Source organism: Gopherus evgoodei, chromosome 8 (assembly GCF_007399415.2).
Source record: "Gopherus evgoodei ecotype Sinaloan lineage chromosome 8, rGopEvg1_v1.p, whole genome shotgun sequence".
NCBI lineage: Eukaryota > Metazoa > Chordata > Testudines > Testudinidae > Gopherus > Gopherus evgoodei.
The window spans coordinates 9778368-9804351 of NC_044329.1; the positions used below are offsets into that span (position 1 = coordinate 9778368).

A 25984-nucleotide genomic window follows, 5' to 3' on the forward strand; every position below is an offset into this window, starting at 1 on the left:
GCCCAGAGGGCCATCGCTGTGCCATATAAAACCATCTCTTTCCGTAGTGTAAGAACATTAGATTAAATGAAAAAGCAATGAAGAAAGTAAATACGTCTGTGCTAATTATATATAAGTTTTTGGAAATAACTGCCAGAGTGTATGATGGAGGGGGAAAAAACTTAATAAAATTAATAAATGATTAAAATGAGGCATAGAATCTGCAGTTAAATTAGCTAGGGGTAAACATAGCAAGTGTTACTGGGTCACATGCTTCAGGGCATGAACTGACTTGCACCTGGAGTCCAGAAGAAGCATTTTCTCTACTGAAGAGTGGGTTCTTCTTCGAGTGCTTGCTCATATCCATTCCAATTAGGTGTGCGCCGCCGCGTGCACATTCGTCGGAGACTTTTTACCCTAGCAACACTCGGTGGGCCAGCAGGTCGCCCCCTGGAGTGGTGCCGGTATGGCGCCTGATATATACCCCTGCTGGCCCGCCCGCTCCTCAGTTCCTTCTTACCGCCCGTGTTGGTCGTTGGAACTGTGGAGCACGGCTAGCCGTTCTCCACCTCCCTAGCGTTTCACTCTTCTGCAGTTTAGTGTATATAGTTCAGTTATTATAACAATAGTTGTAGTTATAACATTAATTTAGTGTAGTTGTAAATAGTTATACTGAGGATCGGGGTTCGCCCCTTTTTCCTCCCCGCGGTGCTGGGGCCCATGCCCGGTTCACCTGGCTTCAAGCCTTGTGCGGCCTGTCATCGGCCGATGCCAACAGGAGATCCGCACGACTCCTGCCTGAGGTGCCTAGGCGAGTCCCACTTTGTGGACAAGTGTCGGATCTGCAAGGCGTTCAAGCCCCAAATTAAGAAGGAGCGGGACAGTCGCCTGAAGCAGATCCTGATGGAGGCAGCGCTGACTCCCCCACTGTCGGCACCGATTCCGGCACCGGGACCAAGTGTCGCCTCCGCTCCGGACCGCCCGGCGCCGGCGAGGGCTCCAACTTCCCGCTCGGCACCGGCCCGGCACCCTAGCCGGCACCGCTCCCTCTCCCCGAGGAGCAAAAAGCACAGGGCTCCTGCGGTGCCTACAACTGCACCACAGTCAGAGCGTGCCTCAAAACCTGACCGCCCGGCACTGTCATCTGCCGCGGTACCGAGCGTCGTCGCACCGTCGACTCCGGCCCCTCAGAGACCGTTGAGTCCAGTGCCTTTCAGCTTCCTAGTGAGGACAGGGGTCGAGCTTGTCGCACCCTCCATGCCGGAGGCCTTCTCAGCGGCACGCGACCTCATCGCACTGACAGAGCCCGAGCTGCCCCAACCCCCGGCACCGCTGGTGCGGGTTATCCAATCGATGGGCAAGCCCGCCATGGTACGGCCACATTCACCGGGTACTACCGGGCATCGGTCCCACTCCAAATCGAGGGACCACTCCCAGCGTCGCTGCTCGAGATCTAGACGCCCCAGGACCGCTCGCAGTCCCAGGACCGCTACCTGCGGCACCGGTCGTACTCACAGCACCGTTCAAGATCCCGGTCGCCGTCGTACTACTCTCGGCACCGGTCTAGATCATGGCACCGACGTTCCTACCGCAGCAGGTCCCGGCACGGCAGTGGACGGCACCGGTCGACCTCCCGGCACCGAGCTGGTAGCAGGTCACGGTCTAGATCGCGGTACCGCCATGACTCCCGGTACTGTTCACCGGTACCATTCACCGGCACCGCGCAGTGACGTCGGGATGCGCAGGGGCCTGCCACAGTCATCGATGGCTCCTCCATGGCCTTCGAGGCACTCGTCCACTTCTTCCCATATGGACAGCGTCTCTTACGGGGGTTCGGATGTTCACGCCCGCACGGACCAGGGTCCACCTCAATGGTCCTTCTGGACGCCCTGGGTGTACCACCAAGCCTAGGGCAAACCTTCGGGACAAGCTCGCTCCAATCCATCGGAGCGTCGTGCGCCAGAGGCCACAGTCAGTTGGGCCCCCCCCCTCAGGTATGGAGGAAGACCCCACGGATCCCCTGGTGCAGCAGGATGCCCGGGAAACTGAGGCCCCTCTGGACGAGGCTTCCGTGCAAGATCCACTCCTCCCTGGGGTGTCTTCATCCTCGTCCCCGGATGAGGCGGTAGCGGGCACATCTTCATCAGGGCCCCCGCCGATTGATCTCTGGGTGCATCAGGACCTGCTGAGGCGAGTTGCCCAGAACATAAACCTTCCTGTAGAGGAAGTCCCGGAAATAGAGGACCCGGTAGTAAGCATCCTCTCGGTGGAGGTACCGACCAGGGTAGCCCTCCCCTTCATTAAGTCGATCCAGGCGAAGGCGAACACCATCTGGCAGTCTCCGGCCTCCATTCCACCCACTGCCCGCAGCGTGGAAAGGAAGTATATGGTACCATCCAAGGGGTATGAGTACCTCTACGTACACCCCGCTCCCTGCTCCTTGGTGGTACAATCAGTCAACGAGCGGGAACGCCACGGCCAACAGGCTCCTGCACCAAAATCCAGGGAAGCCAGACGCATGGACTTGCTGGGCCGTAAAATTTATTCTGCTGGAGGCCTTCAGCAGGCCCTCCTGAGCCGTTACAGCCACAACACCTGGGAGGCTGTCGGCAAATTTACAGAGCTGCTCCCCCAGGACTCACGCCAGGAATTTTCATCTCTCCTGGAAGAGGGCAGGAGGGTTGCCAGGACCTCGCTACAGGAGTCCTTAGATGCCGCAGATTCAGCGGCGAGGACTCTGGCGTCGGGCGTAGCCATGCGCCGTATATCGTGGCTGCAGTCTTCCGGGCTACCGGCGGAGCTACAACACACGATCCAGGACCTGCCATTCGACGGGCAGGGCCTCTTCTCTGAAAAGACGGATCCCAGGCTACAGAGCCTGAAGGATAACCGGGTCATCATGCGTTCACTGGGAATGCACACGCCCCAGACTCAGAGAAGGCCATTCCGCCCCTACCATCAGCGCACTTACCCCCTACCCCCCTGCCTCGCCCCAGACAAGATTTCAACCGGAGGCGAGGCCGGCCAAACCGTAGACGGCAGTCAGGTCCTCAAAGGGGTAACACTTCCGGGTCCGAAAAGCCACCGCAGGGACCCAAGGCGAACTTTTGAAGGTGCGCCCGAGAGCAGCTTACCAATCCCCCCTCTGGATCCACTTCATTTCCTCAACCGCCTCCGCCACTTCCTACCGTCATGGTCCCAGCTGACTTCAGATTGTTGGGTCCTGAGCACGGTGCAGTTTGGTTACCATCTTCAGTTTGTTTCTCCACCCCCCTCCCATCCTCCCTCCTCGTCACTCTTCAGGGACCCCTCTCACGAGCAACTTATCGTCCAGGAGGTTGGCAAGCTCCTGTCCGTTGGGGCGATAGAGGAGGTGCCAAGGGAGCTAAGGGGCAAGGGGTTTTATTCCCGGTACTTCTTAATCCCCAAGTCAAAAGGAGGCCTACGACCCATCCTGGACCTGCGAGGCCTGAACAAATTCATCAAAAAGTTCAAGTTCCGCATGGTAACCTTAGGAAACATCATCCCTTCCCTGGATCCCGGAGATTGGTACGCCGCTCTCGATATGAAGGATGCGTACTTCCACATTGCGATCTTCCCCCCGCACAGACGGTATCTCCGCTTTGTGGTGAATCAGGACCACTACCAGTTCACGGTCCTCCCCTTTTGAGCTCTCCTCGGCCCCCTGGGTATTCACCAAGTGTATGGCGGTCGTCGCGGCTGCCCTGCGACATCGTCATATCCATGTCTTCCCTTACCTCGACGACTGGCTCGTTCGAGGCACGTCGGAAGCGCAGGTGACCAGGCACATCACCATCATCACGGAGCTGTTTACGAGCCTAGGTCTGACCATCAATCCGGACAAGTCCACTCTGGTGCCTACGCAGAGCATAGAATTCATAGGGGCAGTGCTGGACTCCAACCTTGCGACGGCCAGCCTCCCCCGGCACCGATTACAAGCCATAGTGTCCATGGTCACAAGCCTGCGGGCCTTCCCGACCACATCTGCTCGAACGTGCCTCGCTCTCCTGGGGCACATGGCCCCATGCACCTTTGTCGCCAGACATGCAAGACTCCGCATGTGCCCGTTGCAGACCTGGCTCGCGTCGGTCTATCGACCAGGCAGGGATGCCATAGACACAATCGTAACGATTCCACCGAATGTTCTAGGCTCCCTAGGCTGGTGGACAATGCCCTCCCAAGTGTGTGCGGGCCTACCGTTTCACGCCCCACAGCCCTCAGTGTCCCTGACAACGGACGCATCATCGCTGGGCTGGGGTGCGCACCTGGGGACCCTGCGTACACAAGGTCTGTGGTCGCAGAGAGAGTTGACTCTTCACATCAATGTGTGGGAGCTACGGGCCGTTCGCCTAGCATGCCAGACATTCCAACGCCATTTGCACGGCCGTTGTGTTGCGGTATTCACGGACAACACAACGGCCATGTATTACATCAACAAGCAGGGCGGGACCCGGTCCTCCCCGCTGTGTCAGGAAGCAATACGTCTGTGGCACTTTTGCATAGCCCACTCTATTCATCTAGTGGCCTCCTTTCTCCCGGGAGTGTGGAACACCCTTGCGGATCACCTGAGCAGATCCTTTCTGTCCCACGAATGGTCCATCCATCCGGATGTCCTCTGTCATTTTCCAGAGGTGGGGGTCTCCCCAGATAGACCTGTTCGCCTCCAGATCGAACAGGAAATGCCAAGTGTTCTGCTCCCTACAAGGTCGCTCCCCGGGCTCCCTGTCGGACGCGTTCCTCATACCATGGACGGGTCGTCTTTGCTATGCCTTTCCACCCTTCCCTCTCGTCCATAGAGTCCTGATCAAGGTCCGGAGAGACAAGGCCCACCTCATCCTGATCGCTCCGGCGTGGCCGCGGCAGCCTTGGTACACCATGCTGCTCGACCTGTCCCTGGTGAATCCGATTGCCCTACCTCTTTGGCCGGACCTGATCACGCAGGACTTCGGCAGGATGCACCATCCAGATCTACAGTGCCTCCATCTGTCTGCGTGGCTCCTGGCTGGTTAAGCCAGTCCAAGTTGCGCTGTTCTGATTCAGTACAAGTGTTGTTGGGCAGCAGGAAGCCTTCCACGCGTTCAACCTACCTAGCGAAGTGGAAACGCTTCTGCTGCTGGTGCAGTCAGCATGGCCACGACCCACTCGCTGTGCTAGTCCCCACCATCTTGGACTACGTATGGTCTCAAGCAGCAGGGCTTGGCGATCTCCTCTCTACGCGTCCACCTCGCGGCTATAGCCACCTTCCACCCAGCGAGGCTGGCAAGTCCGTATTTTCTCACCCAATGGTGTCAAGATTTATCAAGGGTCTGGAGTGGCTCCACCCTCAGGTCAAATGGCCTGCCCCTACTTGGGACCTGAACCTGGTTCTAACCAGGCTAATGGCACCCCCCTTCGAACCCTTAGCCACATGCTCGCTGCTGTACCTATCCTGGAAGGTGGCCTTCCTAGTCGCTATTACATCGGCCCGGCGAGTCTCGGAGCTTCGGGCTCTGACCGTCGACCCTCCGTATACGGTGTTCCATAAGGACAAGGTACAGCTGCGACCGCACCCGGCGTTCCTCCCTAAGGTCGTCTCCGCCTTCCATATTAACCAAGACGTCTTCCTGCCAGTCTTTTACCCAAAGCCGCATTCATCCCGAAGAGAGCAACAGCTCCACTTCTTGGATGTCCGAAGGGCTCTCGCGTTCTACATTGAGAGAACTAAACCCTTCCGGCATTCACCACAATTGTTTGTGGCAGTAGCGGAACGCATGAGAGGCATGGCAATCTCCTCCCAGCGTATCGCATCCTGGGTCACGTCCTGCATCAGGACATGTTACGACTTGGCCAGTGTGCCAACGGGACCCCTTACCGCCCATTCTACCAGGGCTCAGGCTTCCTTGGCCACGTTTTTGGCTCATGTCCCCATACAAGAAATCTGCCGTGCAGCCACATGGTCTTCTGTACACACCTTCATATCACACTATGCGCTGGTACAGCAAGCTAGAGACGATGCCGCTTTTGGCGCAGCGGTTATACAGTCTGCAACGTCTCACTCCGACCCCACCGCCTAGGTAAGGCTTGGGAATCACCTAATTGGAATGGATATGAGCAAGCACTCGAAGAAGAAAAGACGGTTACTCACCTTTGTAACTGTTCTTCGAGATGTGTTGCTCATATCCATTCCACACCCGCCCTCCTTCCTCACTGTCAGAGTAGCCGGCAAGAAGGAACTGAGGAGCGGGCGGGCCAGCAGGGGGGTATATATCAGGCGCCATACCGGCGCCACTCCAGGGGGCGACCTGCTGGCCCACCGAGTGTTGCTAGGGTAAAAAGTCTCCGACGAACGTGCACGCGGCGCGCGCACACCTAATTGGAATGGATATGAGCAACACATCTCTAAGAACAACAGTTACAAAGGTGAGTAACCGTCTTTTACATTTGGCCTTGTATATTATGCATACTATACATCTGTAGGGGAGGGCTAAATACCCCATTAGTCTGTCTTGTTAAGAAATCATACAGTATTCTGCATTATTGCCAAATATACTGTAATAAGCTTCTATAATACACTGACAGTGGTTCCTGTGCTTTTTAAAGATCAGTGTCCAGTTGAGTTGCAGGTTATTTTTGGTGTGTGCATCCTAATTTTACCCTAGATGGCATGTTGGTGGGTGTTTGGCAAAGATGGACCCACAGGGCAGAGCTCTTTTAAAAGAGAAACAATAGGGAAAACCATTGGGAAAAGCATTTGAAAAAGGAAATGTCCTTAGTTAAATGTGACAGTATTTGACAATAGTGGTGCAAATCACTGTAGTTTAGTCATTTCACAGCAGTGTTTGGGGCCTTTTCTGCAGTATTTCTATAAAAATAGAAGCTAGAGGCAAAGCCTCGGCTCCCTGTAAAGTGAGTGTGAATGGGGGCACCACCTGAGGGTTGCAGAGTAGCTCAGGGGCAGAGCACCACTGGAACAGTGCAACCACATCTGCTGTCTCCTGCTCTTACACCTGGGATCTGTGTAATTGTTGAGGCCTATAACTAGTCATGCTCCTGACCTGTCTCCTCCCCTAGAGGCTAGAGGAGATGGGAATGATAGAAGAGAGAGCATATATAGATAGATCTGCTTCAGAGGTGGTCACAGATCTTAAATTCAGTGAGAGTAATTGACCATGGGAACAATTTACCAACGGTCTTGGTGGATTCTTCATCGCTGGTGATTTTAAAATCAAGACTGGATGTTTTTCTAAGAGCTGCTCTAGGAATTATTTTGGGGAAGTTCTGTGGTCTCTGCTGTACCGGAGATCAGATTAGATCACAATGATCCCTTTTAGCCTAGAAATCCGTGAATAAGTCTCTCCTCAAGTAGGAATGTCACTATCAGGTATCCTACATGGATTGGCTCAAAAGCAATTCATTTTAATAGTTTCATAGCCATTAGAATCAGATCTGGTCCATGATCTATTGGTTGGTTGTCTTTTACATTTGCGATGATTTCTGTGTGGATTACAGCCTCTAAAAGGGACAGCCGCAGGTTGAAGTGGGACCATTATCCGTGTTTTGCTGGACAATGCCTAGGATAGGACTAGCCACGGGTGGGTGTGTGTGTGTGTGTGTGTGTTTGGGGAAATAAGTTCCCTGCAGCTGGAGGGTATGGAAATGTGGCAAGCCAGAACCTTTCCTGAATTCCCTGTCTCCCCTTGACAAAATCCCGGGCTGGTCCTAAAGAGACTGGAAGATGCATTGTACAGAGGCAGCAGCTGGAGAGGTGTAACCTTAACACAGCCCCGGCAGTTGCTGTTGCCAGGAGACCGAGTAGCAAGCTTGGAGGGAAAGGGGAGGGAAAGAGGAGGAGGAGGAGGGAGTGGGCTGCAGTAGCAGCTGCTGCAGGGAGCTCTGGGTAAGGAGGTGCTGTGGCTGCTGCATTAGCTGCTGCTGCTTTTAGGAGCAAGGGAGAGGCAGCAGCTGAAGGGGGCGGGGGGGGGGCAGATCCGACTGCAGCTGTGCGGGATCACAGGCGCTGATTAATCCCTGCAAGCGGCCGCAGGATTGCGAGAGGACCGGAGTGCATGCAGAGTTCAGGCTCCAGTCCGGCTGCGCACAATGGAGGAGGAAAGGTATGTGCTGTGCAGGGCAGACGCCTTTGTGTTTGCATGGGGGCTGGCAGGGCATGCCAGTCTCCCCGCAGGAGACGCAGCGTAGCCGGGCGCTTATTTGTAAGTGTCACGGCATTCTTCATGGGGGATGTGAGGAGGGGATTGTCAAAGCTTTGCATTGTGAGGGATGACCGTCTCCGTGAAACACATCACCCCGGGCACTCCCCCCCGCGCTTCCTCGTACAAATTGTCCCAGGTTAACTATCTCTGAGTGGGGAGTGTGTGTGCTTTCAAGATTCAAAATCCCCCTGTGTGAGCGCCTGAACTAGTGGACTTTGGAGCTGTGCAATACAAGAATCTCCGCTTTTTTTTTTTTTTTAAAAACAGTCTAAGGGGAAACATTCTCGTGGGAACTGCCTTTTAACTTAACTTGAAATTAAGCTTGCTTAGAGTTGCATAAGCTGATCAGCAAGAATGTGAGATGTGTGACTTGTAAGAACCAGATCACCTAGCCAGTGGCACTCGTTGGCATGCAAGAAGCAGTGATTTAAGTAAAGGACTGTCAAGTATGGGGTGGGGGGCGGGGTGGCCGTGTTAGTCTGTATCCACAAAACCAAGGAGTCTGGTACCACCTTAAAGCCTAATAGATTCTCAATGATTCTGTGAGAATTGACCTTAGTTCTGAAGCATGTCAGGCTCCTGTTCTTGCAAGGCCTTTTTTCCTAATCCCTTGCACAAAATATCTGTTGTTTTATCTTCTAATTACTAGACATTGCAATATCCATAGGTGAAGGTTACTTCTGCTCAGAAGTGAAAGGAATTTATTTCCATGCAAAACTTTTCATAAAAAAGACTTTTTTATGAGAAGTTGGAATGCATTTTGTCTTATTGACACTGGCATTTAAGGAACATACGGAGGTGAGGTGTAGAAATTTATGGTGGGCTGATGTAGTGCAGCTTACCAGTAAAATTTTAAACTCTGATTTAGTGTTTGCCACACTCTTTAATTTCAGCTAGTTGATTTCAGTTCTGTAAATCTTGACTTGTACCCAGTGGCAGTCATGTAGTACTTTTTGTAGTTAACACACAAGTTTATGATTTTTGCAAATATACTGAGAGTATATTGACACATCCTTTGTAAGCCAAAACCACAGACCTGTGTTTTATGACAGGTAGAGGGAGACAGCAGGACGGAGCTGTATAGCTGCTCATAGGGTAGATAGGCCATTAACTATTTCCTGTGCAGTCTTGTTTTTGTCTGTGATACCTTGGTTGCTGTAGTTTTCTAAGAAAAAGCCAAGCTCATAATGGCCACTGAACATACTGCAAATAATGAGAGATGGCTCTTGTGATTGTTGCATGGAAATGCCCTAGAGAAGAGTTTCAAAAACGGGGCTCCAAGGAGAAACTGCTGAACTTGAATTGATATGCAAACTAGATACAATCAATGTAGGCTTGAATAGAGACTGGGAATGGCTGAGCCATTACAAACATTGATTCAATCTCCCGATGTAAGTATTCTCACACTTCTTATCAAACTGTCTGTACTGGGCTATCTTGATTATCACTTCAAAAGTTTTTTTTCTCTTACTTAATTGGCCTCTCAGAGTTGGTAAGACAACTCACATCTTTTCAGTGTGTGTGTGTGTGTGTGTGTGTGTGTGTGTATGTATGTATACACACAATCTCCTCAATATATGTTCCATTCTAAGCATCCGATGAAGTGGGCTGTAGCCCACGAAAGCTTATGTTCAAATAAATTTGTTAGTCTCTAAGGTGCCACAAGTACTCCTGTTCTTTTTGCAGATACAGACTGACACGGCTGCTACTCTGAAACCTAGAGAAGAGGGGAATATAAAATATTTACCATGTAGGCATTCTTCTTTGAATCCCCTTGACGCTTTCTGAAGCCAGAAACTTAAAACTTCTAGAAGCTAAAAATCAGCAGAGTGCTCCCTTTCCAAGTTGTGCTGGAGACCTTTGTGCGGGGGGGGGAGTTTTCACTGAATAATATTGATGGAACTGCTGCCTTTTGGGATGTGAGGAAAGCTTTGCTTCTCCAACATACTGTACCTAAAACAAAACCTGGCTGCAGTCCTTGAGCAAAATTCTCATCGCAGCCAAAGGGGGCTGATTTTCAGGGCAAGATTGTGGTTTATTCACAGCAACTTATCCCGAGCGACATAAGTTATGCAGAAATAAGCTGTAGTACAGCCATAACCCTAACCCAGGGGTGGGCAACCTATGGCACAGGTGCTGAAGGCAGCACGCAAGCTGATTTTCATTTGCACTCACACTGCCCAGGTCCTGGCCACCGGTCCAAGGGGCTTTGTGTTGTAAATTAATTTTACATGAAGCTTCTTAAACATTTTAAAAACCTTATTTACTTTACATACAACAATAGTTTAATTATATATTATAGACTTATAGAAAGAGACCTTCTAAAAATGTTAAAATGTGTGACTGGCACGCGAAACCTTAAATTAGGTGAATAAATGAAGACTTGACACAGCACTTCTGAAAGGTTGCCGACCCCTGTCCTACACACTTAAGTGGGGACCTGCATGAACACTTTTTTAAGCTTAATTACTAGCTTAAATCTGGTACGCTGCCACCAGCCAGAATTTAGTGTCTGGCACACTTTCTGTTCCCCCAAAACCTTCCCTGGGGAACCCAGACCCAAACCCCCTTGGGTCTTAACACAAGGAGAAATTAACCATCCCCCTCCTTTTCACCCCAGACTTTCCCCTCCCTGGGTTGCCTTGAGAGGCTTCACATCGATCCAAACTTCTTGGATCTTAAAACAAGGAGGAATTAACCATCCCCCCTTCTTTCCCCCCCACCAATCTCTGGTGAGTTCAGACTCAACCCCTTGGATTTTAAAACAAGGAAAATCAATCAGGTTATTAAAAAGAAAATTTTTACCTTTTCTTCCTTTAATTAAAAGCCATCTCTGTAAAATCAGGATGGAAAATGTTTTACAGGGTACTCAGATTCATATAGACCAGAGGGACTCCCCCTCTAGCCTTAGATTCAAAGTTACAGCGAACAGAGGTAAAAATCCTTCCAGCAAAAAGACACATTTACAAGTTAAGAAAACAAACAAGACTTATCTGCCTTGCCTTGCTATTACTTACAATTTTGAAACCTGAAAGACTGATTCAGAAAGATAGGGAAAGCCTGGGTGTATGTCTGGTCCCTCTTAGCCCCAAGAGCGAACAACACAAAAAGCACAAAGACTTTCCTCCACCAAGATTTGAAAGTATCTTGTCCCCCTATTGGTCCTCTGGTCAGGTATCAGCCAGGTTTACTGAGCTTCTTAACCCTTTACAGGTAAAAGAGACATTAACCCTTAACCATCTATTTATGATAATAGTTCTTTAAAAAGAACTGTCAAGTACTTTCTCTGTGTGTTTTTTGCGGTGGCTTTGTTTTAATATTTGTACATGTGCTTAAAATTTTGATGGGAACACTTTAATAAACTTGCATAAAAATAGTTTAGGCCTCAAGGTTGACCTACTTTAACTTTCTTCTCTGGATTTCAATTTCTCTCTCTCTCTCTGTCAAATTAAAAAAAAAAAGTATGTTATCAGGTCAGCTCAGGTCATGCCATACGTAGGTCCTAAACCTGCCAACACTTGTATTTTTGAGAAACGTTTACACTTGGGAGCTGTTCAGTGGGACTGCTTGCATGTGTTGTAAAGTTACTCATGTGCCTAAATGTTTGCAGAGCGGGTGATTTTGTCTAAGCCAGTCAGGTGTGGCAATCTAAATTATTTACTTTGAAATCAGAGTTTCTTTTTGTCAGTGTGGTGTGGCCATTCTTTGTCCTGCAAAACTACACGGCTGTATGATCAAAAATCTGTTCTTTACCTTTGGTGAAATTAGACACATTTTATCGTTCAACCAAAAAAAATGAACCTAAATTTTCCAATATTGTAATTTTAAAATAATAGTTTTGGATGATTTTGCATAAATGTGGTGACATCTGCCTAGTATTTTTCTGAGAAGGTTAATATTTGCATCAGAAAGCAACTGTGATATTGGTGTTTAATTTGAATAATTAATTTTCTTAATTAGGGTTAAATTTGTTATCCTATGTTGTGGAACTCTTTATTGTGATTTTTATCAAGTTCGCTTTCCTCAATGTTGTTTTTGGGTTCTAGTGCTCATATCTGCAGTATACTCCAATTGCATGTTACCATATTTTCTGTATCCATTTTGTAGTAATAGGCAATGCCAAAAATGCCTTAACTAAATAAGGGAAATATTACTGCCCTCAAAACCGAAAAATCCTTTCCTTTATATTGATTTTTTTTTTTTAATGGGGGAGAGGAGCAGAACTAGCCAATTCTGTTTCATTACTTTCAAATGCTCTGCAAAATCCCCCCACAACACCTCCCCAAAAATCAAGGCTGGCATTTTCAAAGAAGCCAAAGTGAGTTAGGTGGCAAACTCCTATTGAGTATTGGGGATATTTGGCAAGTTGATTTCTCTAAGCTCATTTGACAATCCTAGCTCATTGTGTTTAAAATTATTTTATTTTCATGTGGCCTTACAAAAATAAACATTAGCTAGTGCTCGTTCGTTCTCTCTCTCTCTCTCTCTCTCTCTCTCATATAGCTAGCTACGTCAGTCTCTTCTATATGTACTATAGCACTGACAACAGATAGAGTGGGTGTTAGGTTGTCTTGGGGGTGGAAATATTAGGTATAATAAATATATTTGCTTCCATGTATTTCTTGCCACTCATTCTAGACGTAAAATATTGCTGTCCTTTTTATTTTCTACTTGCTTTGTTTCCTTCAGTTAAAAGTAAAGTCCAAAAAAAATTAATTTTTGGCTATGATAAATAGATATCATAATAAACTTCCTTTCTTCTCAAATTAAAAATAAGGAAGACAGTTCTGTCAATATGGATAGCAGTTCTGTCTTGATAAACAAATTCTTTCTTAGCTTTATAAGTCAAGTGACTGCAATTTAACATCTGTTTAGTTTCCAGATCAAAGTACATTAGATTGGCATAAAGGCCGAGTGCCTGTCAGCAATTTAAGGGTAAAAATCATTACAAAGATGCTGTAATTATCCCATAAATAGGCACTACAAAACCAAGAAATTCAGAGTTAAGGTTAATTTTTGAGAGCTGACCTGTCAAGGAATGGAAATGCACAGTTAAGGTCCAAAACAACCTTAACTCTGCCCTCTGTAGTAACATCATGCCACAACTATAAAATTATGATTAGTACATAAGTGTCTGTAGGCCTGCTGGCCACCTATGTGTTCAGGGCCACCATCTTCTCTGAGGGCAGCTTGGCTCCACGGCTGTTTGAAAGTAGGCCCTTTTAGCTTCAGCCCCATTGAGAACAGTGGGACATGGCAGCCATTTTGAAGGAGGGCAGCTCCTCATGGAATTCTTGGCAGCAGTAGCAGAAACACTATTCATCAGTCTCGGCTGTAGAAGAAGTTTGTATGGTGCCTTCCCTTACGGCATGGAAATCCCTCTGTGATTAGGCAGATGGCAGATCAGAGGCAGTGCAGGTTTCCAACTTCTTTCCGTGGCATCATTTTCTCCCTCTCCAGGAGATGTATGGGGATTCCTGGTCCTATCATTGACTGACTGCCCTCTACCTCCCCTTCATAAAATCCCCTTTTGTGGGTGGGGTTGTTTTGCCAGCAGCAGCATCTAACAGGGCCATGGTGGCTTCTTGATCCCTGCTGAAGCTGTTCTGTTGCAGATCCTGAGTGGAGGAGCAGGGCGCAGTACAGCAGCTGCTTGTGCATAGAAACCAGGGCCGTATCCCCTAGTGTCTGCATGAACCTTGGGAAGCTGCGTGGTTCAGTGGGCTGAACTTCTTGACCATTCTGTGGAATGTGCGTGTGGAAACATGCCTTTCCCCCATCCTAAAGAAGGGTCAGCTGGAAACTTTGCAAGTCCAAACTCACGGAGTGAAGTCCATTGCAAAACTCCCGTCGACTTCAACAGGAGCAGGATTTCACCCTTTGAGTTTTTCAGCCTCCTGTGTGTGCCAAGGGGACAGTTTAGCTCTTAGGAAGTTTGCGTATTTGCAATATTTCGATATTTTTCCTCCCTTTTGCCTACAGAGACCATCTGATGTAGTTACTGCTGGTAACTAAAGCAGCCCAGTTCTATAGTCAGATGCGCGCACACAGCACTGGTAAAGTTCTGAGATTTATAACCTTTATCTTTAATACCTTTCTTGTGATTGGTTAGAAACGTGATAGTTTTATTGGGGCTCACACCGGATGAGCTGCATTACTAGCTTGTGGCTAGAGCAGCTGTTCCAAAGTTATGCCAGTAAAAGCTTTACCCCACCCCTATCCCCTGCTTTGCTGGTGAATATACGTATTGCGTCGGCCTTGCCCTAGATGATCAGACTCTGTCCAGAAGAGTTGATGGCCTTGATTCTGCATTCTGTATACACCCGTGACCACCTCCACTGAATTTGCTGGGAGTTTTGGGTGTGAGAGAAATGCAGGATTTTGCCTCGTTGTTGCTGCTGGTAGACAAGTTAGAAGCTATTGACAGGGAAAAGGGCCACGATGTTTGGGTATTTATGGGTAGGGTAGAGGATCAGCATTTTCTGTGTTAATGGACCACATTTAATAGAGTATGGCTTGAAAATCCCATTGGTAATTGGGGAATTTTACCTAATGAATGGAGAGGAGAGGAAGGGGCTGAGGCTGATTTGCTGCAGAAATCAAAGTTGGGTTTTTTTGGTAGTTGAAATACCACGTGTGAGCCATTCTGGTTGCAAAGGTGAAGCAATGCCATGATCTCCTCTGAGCCTGTGGATAGACCTTGCTAGTGTACCTCTCACTGCTTGGGCCAGAGCACCATCTTACATTAATTTCACTGCTGCTGTTTGGGGAAACTCTGAGGTCAGGGCTGCTTCCGCTTGGGAAAATTCTGAGTGGCACTGGAGGTAGGAACTGAGGCTGCTCATAGAAGAGGAGTCATCAGAAATTGGAGGCTGCTTGAGGGTTAGAGCTGCAGAGAGGCTGGGAGAATATGGAGAATGGCAGGAGCAGCCCCTCAAATTGAAGAGGGGTTGTGGTCAAGCTCTCCTTCCCGTGAGATGGGAAACAATGTGGCACCAAGTGGAATTTAGAGCAAGCTGAACTCTAGGGTCTGCTTTATTGGCTAAGGGTAGCTAGGATGCAGGTGGCATAGAGTTGGCTACATTGGCTTTATGCCTCTGAGGATTTGCCTAAACCAGGGGAATCCTTGGCTGCCGATCTTGCGTACTTTTTGAGTTGTTGCGCATGGCCACATGCACATTAGTTCACACATCATCCTTAAAAGTTCATCAGAAATCTTCATTCCACAGCTAAGCCTCCTCACTATGTTAAAGAACAAGATCAACTGGAAATCTTGTCATTTTCACAGATGTGTTAAAGGCTCTTGTCAACTTGTCCTGTTGACCCATGCATCCCACAAAGTGGGTATTCACACATGAAAGCTTATGCTCCATTATGTCTGTTAGTCTATAAGGTGCCACAGGACTCTTTGCTGCTTTTACAGATCCAGATTAACATGGCTATCCCTCTGATATTTGTCAACTTGAATCTTCTTAAAAACTGACTTAAAAAAAAAAAATCTTAGCGAGAACCCTTTAAATGGGATGTCTTGATTTTAAAAAAGTATTAAACATGTTGGCAACAGTAAGGGTTTTGTTTTTTTTTCAGCTAACTCTCACAATTTTATGGTGAGCCTCAAGATATCTGATGGCTTTCTTATAGCCCCAATTCCTGGAGTCAGTTAATTATATGAGAATATCAGCTTTCATGTTAAATAACCTCGCCCCCTCCTTCCCTCCAGCTGCTAGCTCTCATGGGGGTGGAGAAAAGCTTGAAAACGTGAAATTTAAAGGCTCTCTTACCAGAAGGCAAATAAAAAGAACCTGAATGGAGTAGTTTTAAAATCTCATGATTTTTAAACCAGTCTCAGGAATTTTGAATGCTTGGACTTGGCAATACTATGAGAGAGGTCTTTGGGCACACTCGCAATGCCACTAAGCCACCCAAGTGCTCTGAGTCCTGCTGCGTTCTCTGTATGCATCTATGCATGTGCTTGCAGCCTCTTCGTTTTCAGTTTCACTCTCAGCTCTGCTGCTGGTAAATTCCCTTTTTCAGGGCCTAGGGTAGGATGTATAGTCAGTGACCTCTATCTAGCCTCGTGCTGTAAAATGAACCAAGTAAATAAACGGGGGGGGGGGGGAGGAGGGGAGACATACTTCCCCCCCCCCCAACCTCATTCAGAGGACTTTTGCGGGTAATATAGGTACAAGATTGTCAATCAAAGCTTTCTTCGGACAATTTGATGGTTTAGAGATGTTTCAAGTACTCAGGCTGCTCTAGAATGCCCCATCCTAGGTAGGGGTGTGTGTGTGTGTGTTTTAAATCTAGGCGCTTTCTCTCGTGTGTAAATCCCAGACCGACATAAGGTGAAATTAGCGGGTACCGATTTACACAGGGGAAACAATGGAATTGATTCTATGCAGAGTGCTGTTAAATGAATAAAGTAAGCAAACTAGAAACAGGGAGAAATATTTTTCCCTATAATCAGTAATAATAATCTTGGAGATTACTTGCAACAATAATAAGCTTTTTTTAAAATAAATCAATGTTTTTTAATGGACAGTGTCTATTTACGATAGTGACACTGTCCATTACAGAAGTGTTGTAAGCAAATCAATCCTTTTAGCAATATTATTATCACCTTAAAATATTAACAATGTTAGAGTTAAAAATCCACCTGTACTGTTCTGGGTTAAATCCAGGCCCTGGTAATGTCAATGGGAGTTTTGCTATGAACCCTTATGGGGTTCCTTTACTTCCTACATTTTTCCCAGCTTTGGAAGTGAAAATCAGTTAAATCAGTTGCACTTCTGGGTTCTTCATTATTGGGTTTCATGTACTGGAGGGGAACGTTTGGTGCTGAAAAGTCTGGAGAAAGGACTATGGATTTAAATAGTCACAGTCTCTCATTCTTTTTTTTTTTCCAATACTGGAAACATTGAGCTCAGAATAATTTTACACATATCTAAATCATAGACCTTATGTTAGTCTTGCACAGAAGAGGCAACACTCTGAACAAGGTAATGAGGACACTGATGTGCCTTAAACTTCCAGGTTAGGGTGATCCTTGTTAGATAGAACACATTGGGCTAATCTGCTTCTGCTTGGATAGTTTGCTGTTCTGAAAGGAGGCTCTGGTTTAATAATTCGTCCTTTTATGCCTCACCTGCACTACACCCTGTTTCTAAAGTTAACACAGAATGAGGTGTGGCCTCTAAACTAATACAGTGGACGTTGTACAAATAATTTTGATTCCCATTTTCTGACTTAGCCCTGTAGAGTGCATTCCATGCTGTCTCTTTCGGATGAGAGATGGAAAAACCACAATCCTGCTCTCTGAGTGGACACTGGCCAGCTTGTGCTTAAGTCTATACCTATGCGCAAGGCAATTAAGCACCCACTTAACTTTAAGATCAAGTGCTTTGGTAAATCAGAGCCTGTTGGGCTTTTCTTCACTGTAGTAGTTAAGTGTACTAACTCCAGCTGTTATTGCGTGCACGCGTGCACACACACACACACACACACACACACACACACACACACACACACACACACACACACACAGCATACCTGTTACTTAATGCCAGAGATCCAGCTGCCCCACCATTATGCCAGAGCACAGGACAAGCCTGCAGGGTCTGCCCCTGCCTCCCAGCGCTGGAGGAGGGACACATGGGTCCTAGATCCAAGCCCCTCACTTCCCCACAAGCTGGGCTCCCAAGCTCCAGCTCCCGCTGCTGGTTGGCAGGGGCAGGCCGGCTCGGGGCAGTCTGACCCTGCAGCACCCCAGGCTTTCTGCTGCAGCCACCGCCACTGCCTCTGCCCCTGCCCCTGGAGCCACCCCTCATTGGTGTGCTGTGCCATCTGTCTGTAGCGCAGTTGTGGCCCCCGTCTCTGAGCAGGCTCAGAGTGGTGTAGTATTATACAGGTGTTAAAAACCCACAACTTGGGAGTTTAATATCCTGGGAAGACTTGCAGATTTCCTGGGCTAGCTGCCTCAAAAAGTGATGATCCTGGGAAAACCTGGACAGGTGGTAAGCCTCATTACTGCCTGTGAGCTAGCCCAGCTCTAGTGAGAGCAGCCACGCTGCAAGCAACCTTGGAGTTACAGAATGATTTGGATTAATTGCTGCCTCCCCACTGAATTACCGGTATGAGCATCGGTCTCACTTGAGCTTCAAGCCACGCTCCCCACCCTCCGACTGGCCAGCTAGCTCGACCTTTAAGCAGCACGTAACTCGCGTTAGAGATTTTTGTGGACACGTATTGGGTTTGGTTGATCACGTGAGTGATCACTCAGATTAACTGGGTTGTGAAAGCACACCCTCAGGGTATGCCCACACTTTGAGCTGGGGATTGATTCCCAACTCAGCATAACTGCTAGCTCAAACAGAGCAAGCGCATGCTAAAAATACAACATAGTCATGCAGGTGTGGGCAGCGGAAGGGGCTAGCCACCTGAAGTATGTTTTTGTCAGAGACTATAGGCATGTACTGACGGCAGCTAGCCTTTCCTGCCACTTGCACTGCTGTGACTACACTCTATTTTTAGTGCACTAGCTTGGTCAGAGCTAGTGTGGGCATGTCTCCTCAAGCAGGGAATCACCTCCCCACCCCACTACTTAGACTTGAATTTGTCCTCATGTGCTTGGTTCACATTTCTTCCCCTCCCTACTCTTGTCTGGTCAGCTGCAACCATCTAACCAACCAGCGGTAGCTGCATTCCCGTGATCCTTTCCGTATACGGACACTGATCCTAGAAACAAGGATGACAGTGTCTGTGACTCTACACATGTGAGTTGTCCTGTTCATGCACTTGCAAGAGTAAGAGTTTGCAGGAGCTGGGCCGTAATCTGTAAAGCACTGGGGATCCTTCAGGACAGAGCTTGCTATATTAATATGAATTACTGATATCTTTAAATTCAGTTATGCTTGATTCAACATCACTGAAAAAGCATAAACTTTCCCTTCCTTCTTATCCTCATTTTCAGCATCAAACAGAGTTCCCAGTCACCTGATGAAGCTGAAGATAAGGAGAAGGACCAGCGCATGGTAACAGTCAATCCTTCTCACATGGGAAAGGCATTCAAGGTCATGAATGAATTACGGAGGTACTTTTTCCACGTAACATGCATCATCTTTGATTTATCAGACACATGCTGAGCAGAACAGCAGGTCATTTGGGGCACTTAAAAAATATTCTGTGTATTTGCTTTAGCACAAAAGGAGGTCACGCAACAGGGTGTTAGCAAAACAGTAGGAAGAAGCAGCCAAAGTGTAGACACTGTAGAGCACTGCTGTTCCCACCCACACACCTGTCTACCTCTTTGTCAGAAAGAAGCCAGCTGTGTCTCAAAAAACAATTTCAGAGCCATACCTGCCATTTACTAACAATTGGTTTAAAGTTTCTTGCTACTTACAGCAAATCCACACACACACACTATATTCTTAACAGAGCAAATGGCTTGAAGACCAATAATAGAACATTACAGATACGAGGACACCTACACGTAATTACAGCGCAAGGATTGCTAAAGTGGAATTCTCATTCTCTTTGACTCAGTCACTCAATCTCAGCTTTGCACTGCAAAGTAAAAAAAAAAAAAAAAAAAAAAAAATCACACCACCCACAAGCCAATTTAAAAACTTCACACTGCTCAAAGAACTCCAGCACATCTTTGATCAAGGGTGTGTATGTGTGGGGGAGAGGAGAATTGTTACTTTAAATGGACTTAAAAAAGAAAAATCAAGTTCTTTAAAAGATGCCTATGGGTGTGTCAGCCATTCAGTGGTGGTGGATAACATTCAGCTTGTTTCTGGAGTCTGCCATCTTCCCTTGAAGCAGGTTGAAATTCAGTGAGCATTTGACTTTCATTTATATGTGACTTATTTGAGTCCTTAGCCTGCCAAACGGTATCTTTGGTTTGACACTATTATTCTGTTTTGTTTTAATGTGAAAAATGTGTATGTAACCCACATACTGTCTCTTCCCTTCCCTCTGCCCCTACCTTTCAGGGGTTGAATAGGTTGACACTTCTAAAATACACCTTCTCCAATAAGGAGAGGGACTGGAATCCTCTCCCTCTGCGGCAAATGCCACCATGCTTGGGCTGCCCAAGTGGCGGGGGGGATAACAGAGAAATATGAAGTATCCTTCCCGTCTCTCAATTCTGTGGTGTAAAGTGCGTTTCCTTTTCAGTCTCCCTCTGCTGGCACAGGGATCAGGAGACCTGAATGTAGGTGCTTGTGCAGCAGAGCACCAGGCTGTTGCGGTTATGTTGAAAATCCAATATTGTATTCCTTTAATTGAAGTGCACTGGAGGCCCTAGCAGTGCTGCTCTCTTGGTTTCTGTGTTTTGCTAGATCCTGTATGTTACTCAGCTGACTGCGGAAGGTTAGATCTGCCCTTAAGCACCTGCTTTTCAGACTGCATCTTTGCGTGCTCCTTAGCATTGCTTTCTGTCAGTTTTTGAGTCTGCAATCCTAATGTTTGTATGGTGCACTGCTTTGAACTAGCGGTCAGGAGCGTTGTCAGACAGCCTGTGGAAATGGTTACCTTGATTAACAGTGATTTAATTCCTATTGATCTAGTAATCCTTTTCAGAAAATCTAGATTTAAACTCTGAGGGGTGGTGAGACCTCTAACCTATTTGCTACGGGTTAGGTGCTTGGCACATTCATCTTCTGAATGGAAAACTCATTTGTATGAAATGCACTTTTTAGATGGTAGGATCCCAGAGCGGGACTAAACCGAGTTCCTTCCTGATAGACTGAATGTGAATGATCTCCAAAGCCTGCGTTGTATTTTGCTCACACAAAAGCTCCCTTTGCCACCACCATTCCATCAAAGCTGGCATAAATATGGAACATGCAGTCTCTTGTCTGTTTCTAGGTGTTCTCTTTCCTGCATGTTTCCAGCTTAATCTTCAGTGTTTTGGGAGTCATTTTATTAGGTATCACAAAATCCAGGGGACCTACCTAGTCTGTTAGAAGTTTGTGTGTGTTCTGTTTTGATACGGAGTTTTCTAAAGCAAAAGCGTAATAAGCTGCATAGAAGAGAAAGTGACATCTGGATTTGTAGACCCTGATCTTTTTTCCTAGTATGACACCTTCAATGAGCACCCTTATTCTGCATTTAGATGCTCAAGTAGGGACCAGGTATTTTATGATGATACTGAGCACTTACAATATAAAAATGTCAATTAACAAATCCTCAAAGGAGAGATCTGTGATGGAGATAAAAATGGGCACGGATTCCTGAAAAACTTACCCAAAGCCATGCAGTGAGTGAATGGCAGAACTGGGGCTAGAACTCGGAAGTTTTTGGACTCTCAGCTCCATGCTGACCTGTGCGTTAAACTCATCACCAAGGTGAATAGCAGACTCCAGTGAATGAGTGCACTTTGTGGTGATGCTCGTGAGAATGACGTGAGGAACCCTTTGTGTGCTATTCAGATCTGAGGAACACGCTGTGTTGTTCGTGTGCTGTAGCATCAAACCTTCTCTTTCTACCAGCCCTGTAGTGTCATGTGGGAAAGGAAGGAGCTCTCTCCCCTTTTATCCCGCTTCCCCCCCCAAGGCTGCTACATCCTGGCTTTATGGGGAAAAGTGGGTGGCAGATCGATGTAGTGGCTGATCTGCTAGGAGGTTCCTTTGTCCCTTTCCTAGGCCATGCTGTGGGGGGAGATGGAGGCAGTCTGAACTTTGGGGTTCAGAACCCTGTGGCCAGCCTCCCAAATCCTTCCTTTTTGTGGAAAAGAATGTGTCCAGTTTTATTTCAGGTAGGGATCTCTGCAGCTTTGGATGGGAGCAGGATATGCTCTGTAAAGAAAAGTTGACAGAGGCTGGTTGTCTCTTTTGTGTTTCAACCTTCCACTGAGACTCCAGCAGTTGTCAGGTCTTGCTGGATGATTCAGGTCACTTGTTTGTGACGTAGGAACTCTGCTCATTTTTCCCAAGGGTATTTACAGAGGTCCCTTTGCATGGCCAATTGTTCTAAAACCATGTTGTCTTCTCTGGTGTTTTCCAGCAAGCGACTCCTCTGTGACGTGGTGATTGTTGCCGAAGCCATTGAGATGGAAGCCCATCGCGTTGTCCTAGCAGCCTGCAGCCCCTATTTTTGTGCAATGTTTACAGGTACTTTTCTGCCTCCAAACAAAGTTCTATGGTTGAGTGTGCCCTGCAGATTCCAAGACCCACAGTCATGTCTTCACGATAGACCTGCTGAGATGTTGTGGCCTCGGGGTTGCATGAAGGTCTTTTCCTGGAAGAGAAGAAATGTAGTGAAGTCCCTAGCTGCTTATACCAATGACTGTGCTTGAAAAATCTCTTGGCTAAATCCCTTTTGGACAGGGGACCATGTCTTGTGCAGGTTTGAGGACACTGGCAGCATTTGGTAAAAATTGGATGCTACTGTATGTGTCCCTCAGGTGGGAGATCTGTGCAGTGTGGGACGCAGAAGGAATTATATGTGGGTTGGTAGATAGCTTTTGAAGTGAGATGTTTCACTTTTCTAGACCAGAATTTGGGGTGTTAAAGTGTGATTTTATTTATATCAAACATTTATACAGTGTTGTAAATTTACATGGTACATCGCACATACGTCCTCCCACAGAAGTCCCCGTCTCAGAGCTTACAGTCCAAAGGCCTTGTCCTACAAACACTTGAGCACAAGGGATGGAGATTTTCCAAAGAGTTTGGCATTGATTTAGTTCTGCTCCCGCTGAAGCGGATGGTAGAAGTGCTCAGACCAAGGCTTTGGAAACCCCATCTGTGATTATAGGATAATAATTCAGAGTGATCTGGATGAACTGGAGAAATGATCTGAAGTAACTAAGATGAAATTCAATAAGGACAAATGCAAAGTACTCCACTTAGGAAGGAACAGTCAGTTGCACACTCACAAAATGGGAAATGACTGCCTAGGAGGGAGTACTGCAGAAAGGGATCTGGGGGGGTCATTGTGGGCCACAAGCTAAGTATGAGACAACAGTGTAACATTGTTACAAAAAAAAGTGAACATCATTCTGGGGTCTATAGCAGGAGTGTTGTAAGCAAGACATGAGAAGTAATTATTCCGCTCTACTCTGCGCTAATTAGGCCTCAGCTGGAGCATTGTGTCCAGTTCTGGGTGCCACATTTCAGGAAGGATGTGGACAAATTAGAGGAAGTCCAGAGAAGAGCAACAGAAATGATTAAAGGTCTAGAAAACATGACCTGTGAGGGAAGATTGAAAATTGGGTTTGTTTAGTTTGGAAAAGAGGAGACTGAGGGGACATGAACAGTTTTCAAGTACACAAAAGGTTGTTACAAGGAGGAGGGTAAAAAATTGTTCTTGTTAACCTCTGAGGATAGGACAAGACGCAACGGGCTTAAATTGCAGCAGGGGAGGTTTAGGTTGTATGCTAGGAAAAACTTCCTAACTGTCAGAGTGGGTGAACACTAGAATAAATTGCCTAGGGAGGTTGGAGATTTTTAAGAGCAGGTTGGGCAAATACCTGTCAGGGATGGTCTAGATGATATTTAGTCCTGCCATGAGTGCAGGGTCTGGACTAGATGACCTTTGAGGTCCCTTCCAGTTCTATGATTCTGTGTAAGCAAAACTACATGCACGCTTCAGCGTTGGCAAGATTCAGTCTTATGTTAAGGCAAAAAAGTCAAGAGCAGAAAGTCTCTGAGGACAGAGTTGGAATATTTCCACAACACCTAACTCAACTGAAGACTCAGCCTGTTAGCTCAGCTGGAAGACACCTGCACTGCAGTACCCTCTCTGCTCCGAAGCCCCTTGGCCATGCATATTGAATTTCCATTGGCAAATCTTTGCTCCCACCTGACAAATCATCTCTATGCCTCCAACAGATCAGTTATACCTCCAAGCAATTCTGCCCTTCTTCAAATAATTCCAATCAGTACTACCACCCCACCCAAATCTCTCTCTTTGCAGAGCTCTCCAGCTGCTGACTTTCCTCCTGTTGCTGTCCTGAGTAGGTAGACCTTTGACTTCCCCCTCCACCTGGGCCATCTGCTATTTGCTCCTCCTCTTAAAGGAACAGCTACCAGGAGGCCACACTGTTTCCCTCACTCGCCTTCCCTTCCTGAAAAAGAACCAACAAACCCAAATACTCAGTAATAAAACAGATTGGATTTTAAGGTCCTCTGAACGACTCTTGTGATAGCTTAACTTCAGCCCAATGCGTTATGTGGGAAACCCAGTTTTGGGAACATTCTGTGATACTCCTTGACTTGTGGTCACCAAAGCATTGGAGGAGGGTCAAACGAGAGCTGTGAGCTCTCTACATGGATGCTCCCTCCTTTAAAAGGGGCTTAAATTGGGCCTCTTTCTGTCAGCTTTATTGGAAGAGTTGAACTCCTTGCTAATCATCTGTGAAATGTGTTTTCTTTGTCGTGACTTAAAAGCTATAGCAGAGCCAGGCAAAGTTTGTGCCAGAGAGAATATGGTCCTAACTGAATGGGAAAGGGGGAGATGCAAACGTGAGTTCATGTGTTGCGCTTGTTCTGCTGGGATTGCATGTGTCAGTGGCTTTTGGGGTGTGGGAAATAGAAGGTCCATTCACTTAAAAAATAAAATTGGTTGACGTTGTGGGATGTATAGGCAGGAGTGCGTTGATAGGTACTTTGTTTGCCAGCAAGTTTTTTCTTCGTAAGGCTGAGAAATCTAAGCTATTAAGAAGCCAGAGAGCTGAGACGGTATCTTGGGATTGGATGTTAGTGGTGGTAATGTCGCTATGTGTAAGGAGCAAAGCAAGAAAGAGTGCGCTGCTCTGAGGTTTGCACTGAGAATATTTGTTACTGTCTGTGGTAGTTGTTACACCAGCCAACAAGAGTACAGCCCTGGAGACGCCTCTGATCCTTAGAGGGCATGTCTGCCTGAAACCAGCCATCATGATTAACTGGCATTAATAAGGGGGGCAGGTAGACTTGGTTGCTGTTCCTGTACTGGAATTCTGTGGGGCCCAGTAATGCTCAGATCTGAAAGTTAAACAGTAACCATCTAACCACAATCATGTGACCTTTTTTTGTAAACTACCTTTGGCTATAGTGTTAACGATTTGCTGCTGTTCTGGTTGTAAAACAAGTTGAGCGGTAGGTCACTATCAGGCCTCTCCTTGGTTCAGTTTAGGGCTGGCTGTTCCCATATTTAAATTCTGAGTCTCCCCATTGCAAGGGTCTGTACCTCCATGTTTCACTTTGTGGCTAGTGACCCTTTACAATAAGAAGCTGAATATTCTTCATTTTCTTTGTGTTACTGCTCAGAGATGAAACTTGACAGCAGTGGGGAAACTGAGTTCTTGTATTTATCCACGGGACCCATGCAGCAGTAATGAGCTGTTTCTGAAAACCTCTAGTATGTGTCATGCTTGGCCTGAAAGGGACCTCTTCCGGGGCAGAGAAAGTTCACTCAAGGAGAAGAATCCTACGGCCATGACCATGAGGAAGGGCCCATTGGGTTAGCTGGTAGAAAAGACGACTGTGGACAAGCAGGATCCAAACGAAGATCAGCCATTCATTACCTATGTACTATCATCCCCTTGCTGTTCAGCAGCTCTCAGTCGGTGTAGACCTGTACTGGATTTGAACCAATGACTTGAGATGAAGGACTCCCTATGCCAGCACCGTTAGCCAGCTGATCTCTTCTAGTTATGTATTGTTTAAAACCAATACTTTGAATCTCTGGAATAAGCAGGCACATCACCCACTGACGGTCATGGGAATTACTCCTGCTAACTCCAGAGCTGAATTTGGATCAGTGTTCCTAAACTGATTGCTTTCCCTTCATTATTTTTTAAAAGCACT

General features: G+C 47.1%; 1 protein-coding gene across 3 annotated transcripts in view; it reads left to right on the forward strand.

The window, feature by feature from the left end:
- The first annotated feature begins 7906 nt into the window (after positions 1 to 7906).
- KLHL3 (kelch like family member 3) overlaps positions 7907 to 25984 on the forward strand; it is a 65655-nt gene continuing 47577 nt past the window's right edge. For 2 of the 3 annotated variants that reach the window (XR_004001685.1, XM_030573315.1), the window contains exons 1-3: positions 7907 to 8093; positions 19162 to 19281; positions 22200 to 22306. Coding sequence is in view for 2 of the 3 variants with exons in the window: in XM_030573315.1 (XP_030429175.1) it covers positions 8080 to 8093; positions 19162 to 19281; positions 22200 to 22306 (241 nt within the window). In the remaining variant the exon portion in view is untranslated. The remainder of the gene's footprint in view (positions 8094 to 19161; positions 19282 to 22199; positions 22307 to 25984) is intronic. The other variant, XM_030573316.1, reaches the window with a different exon arrangement.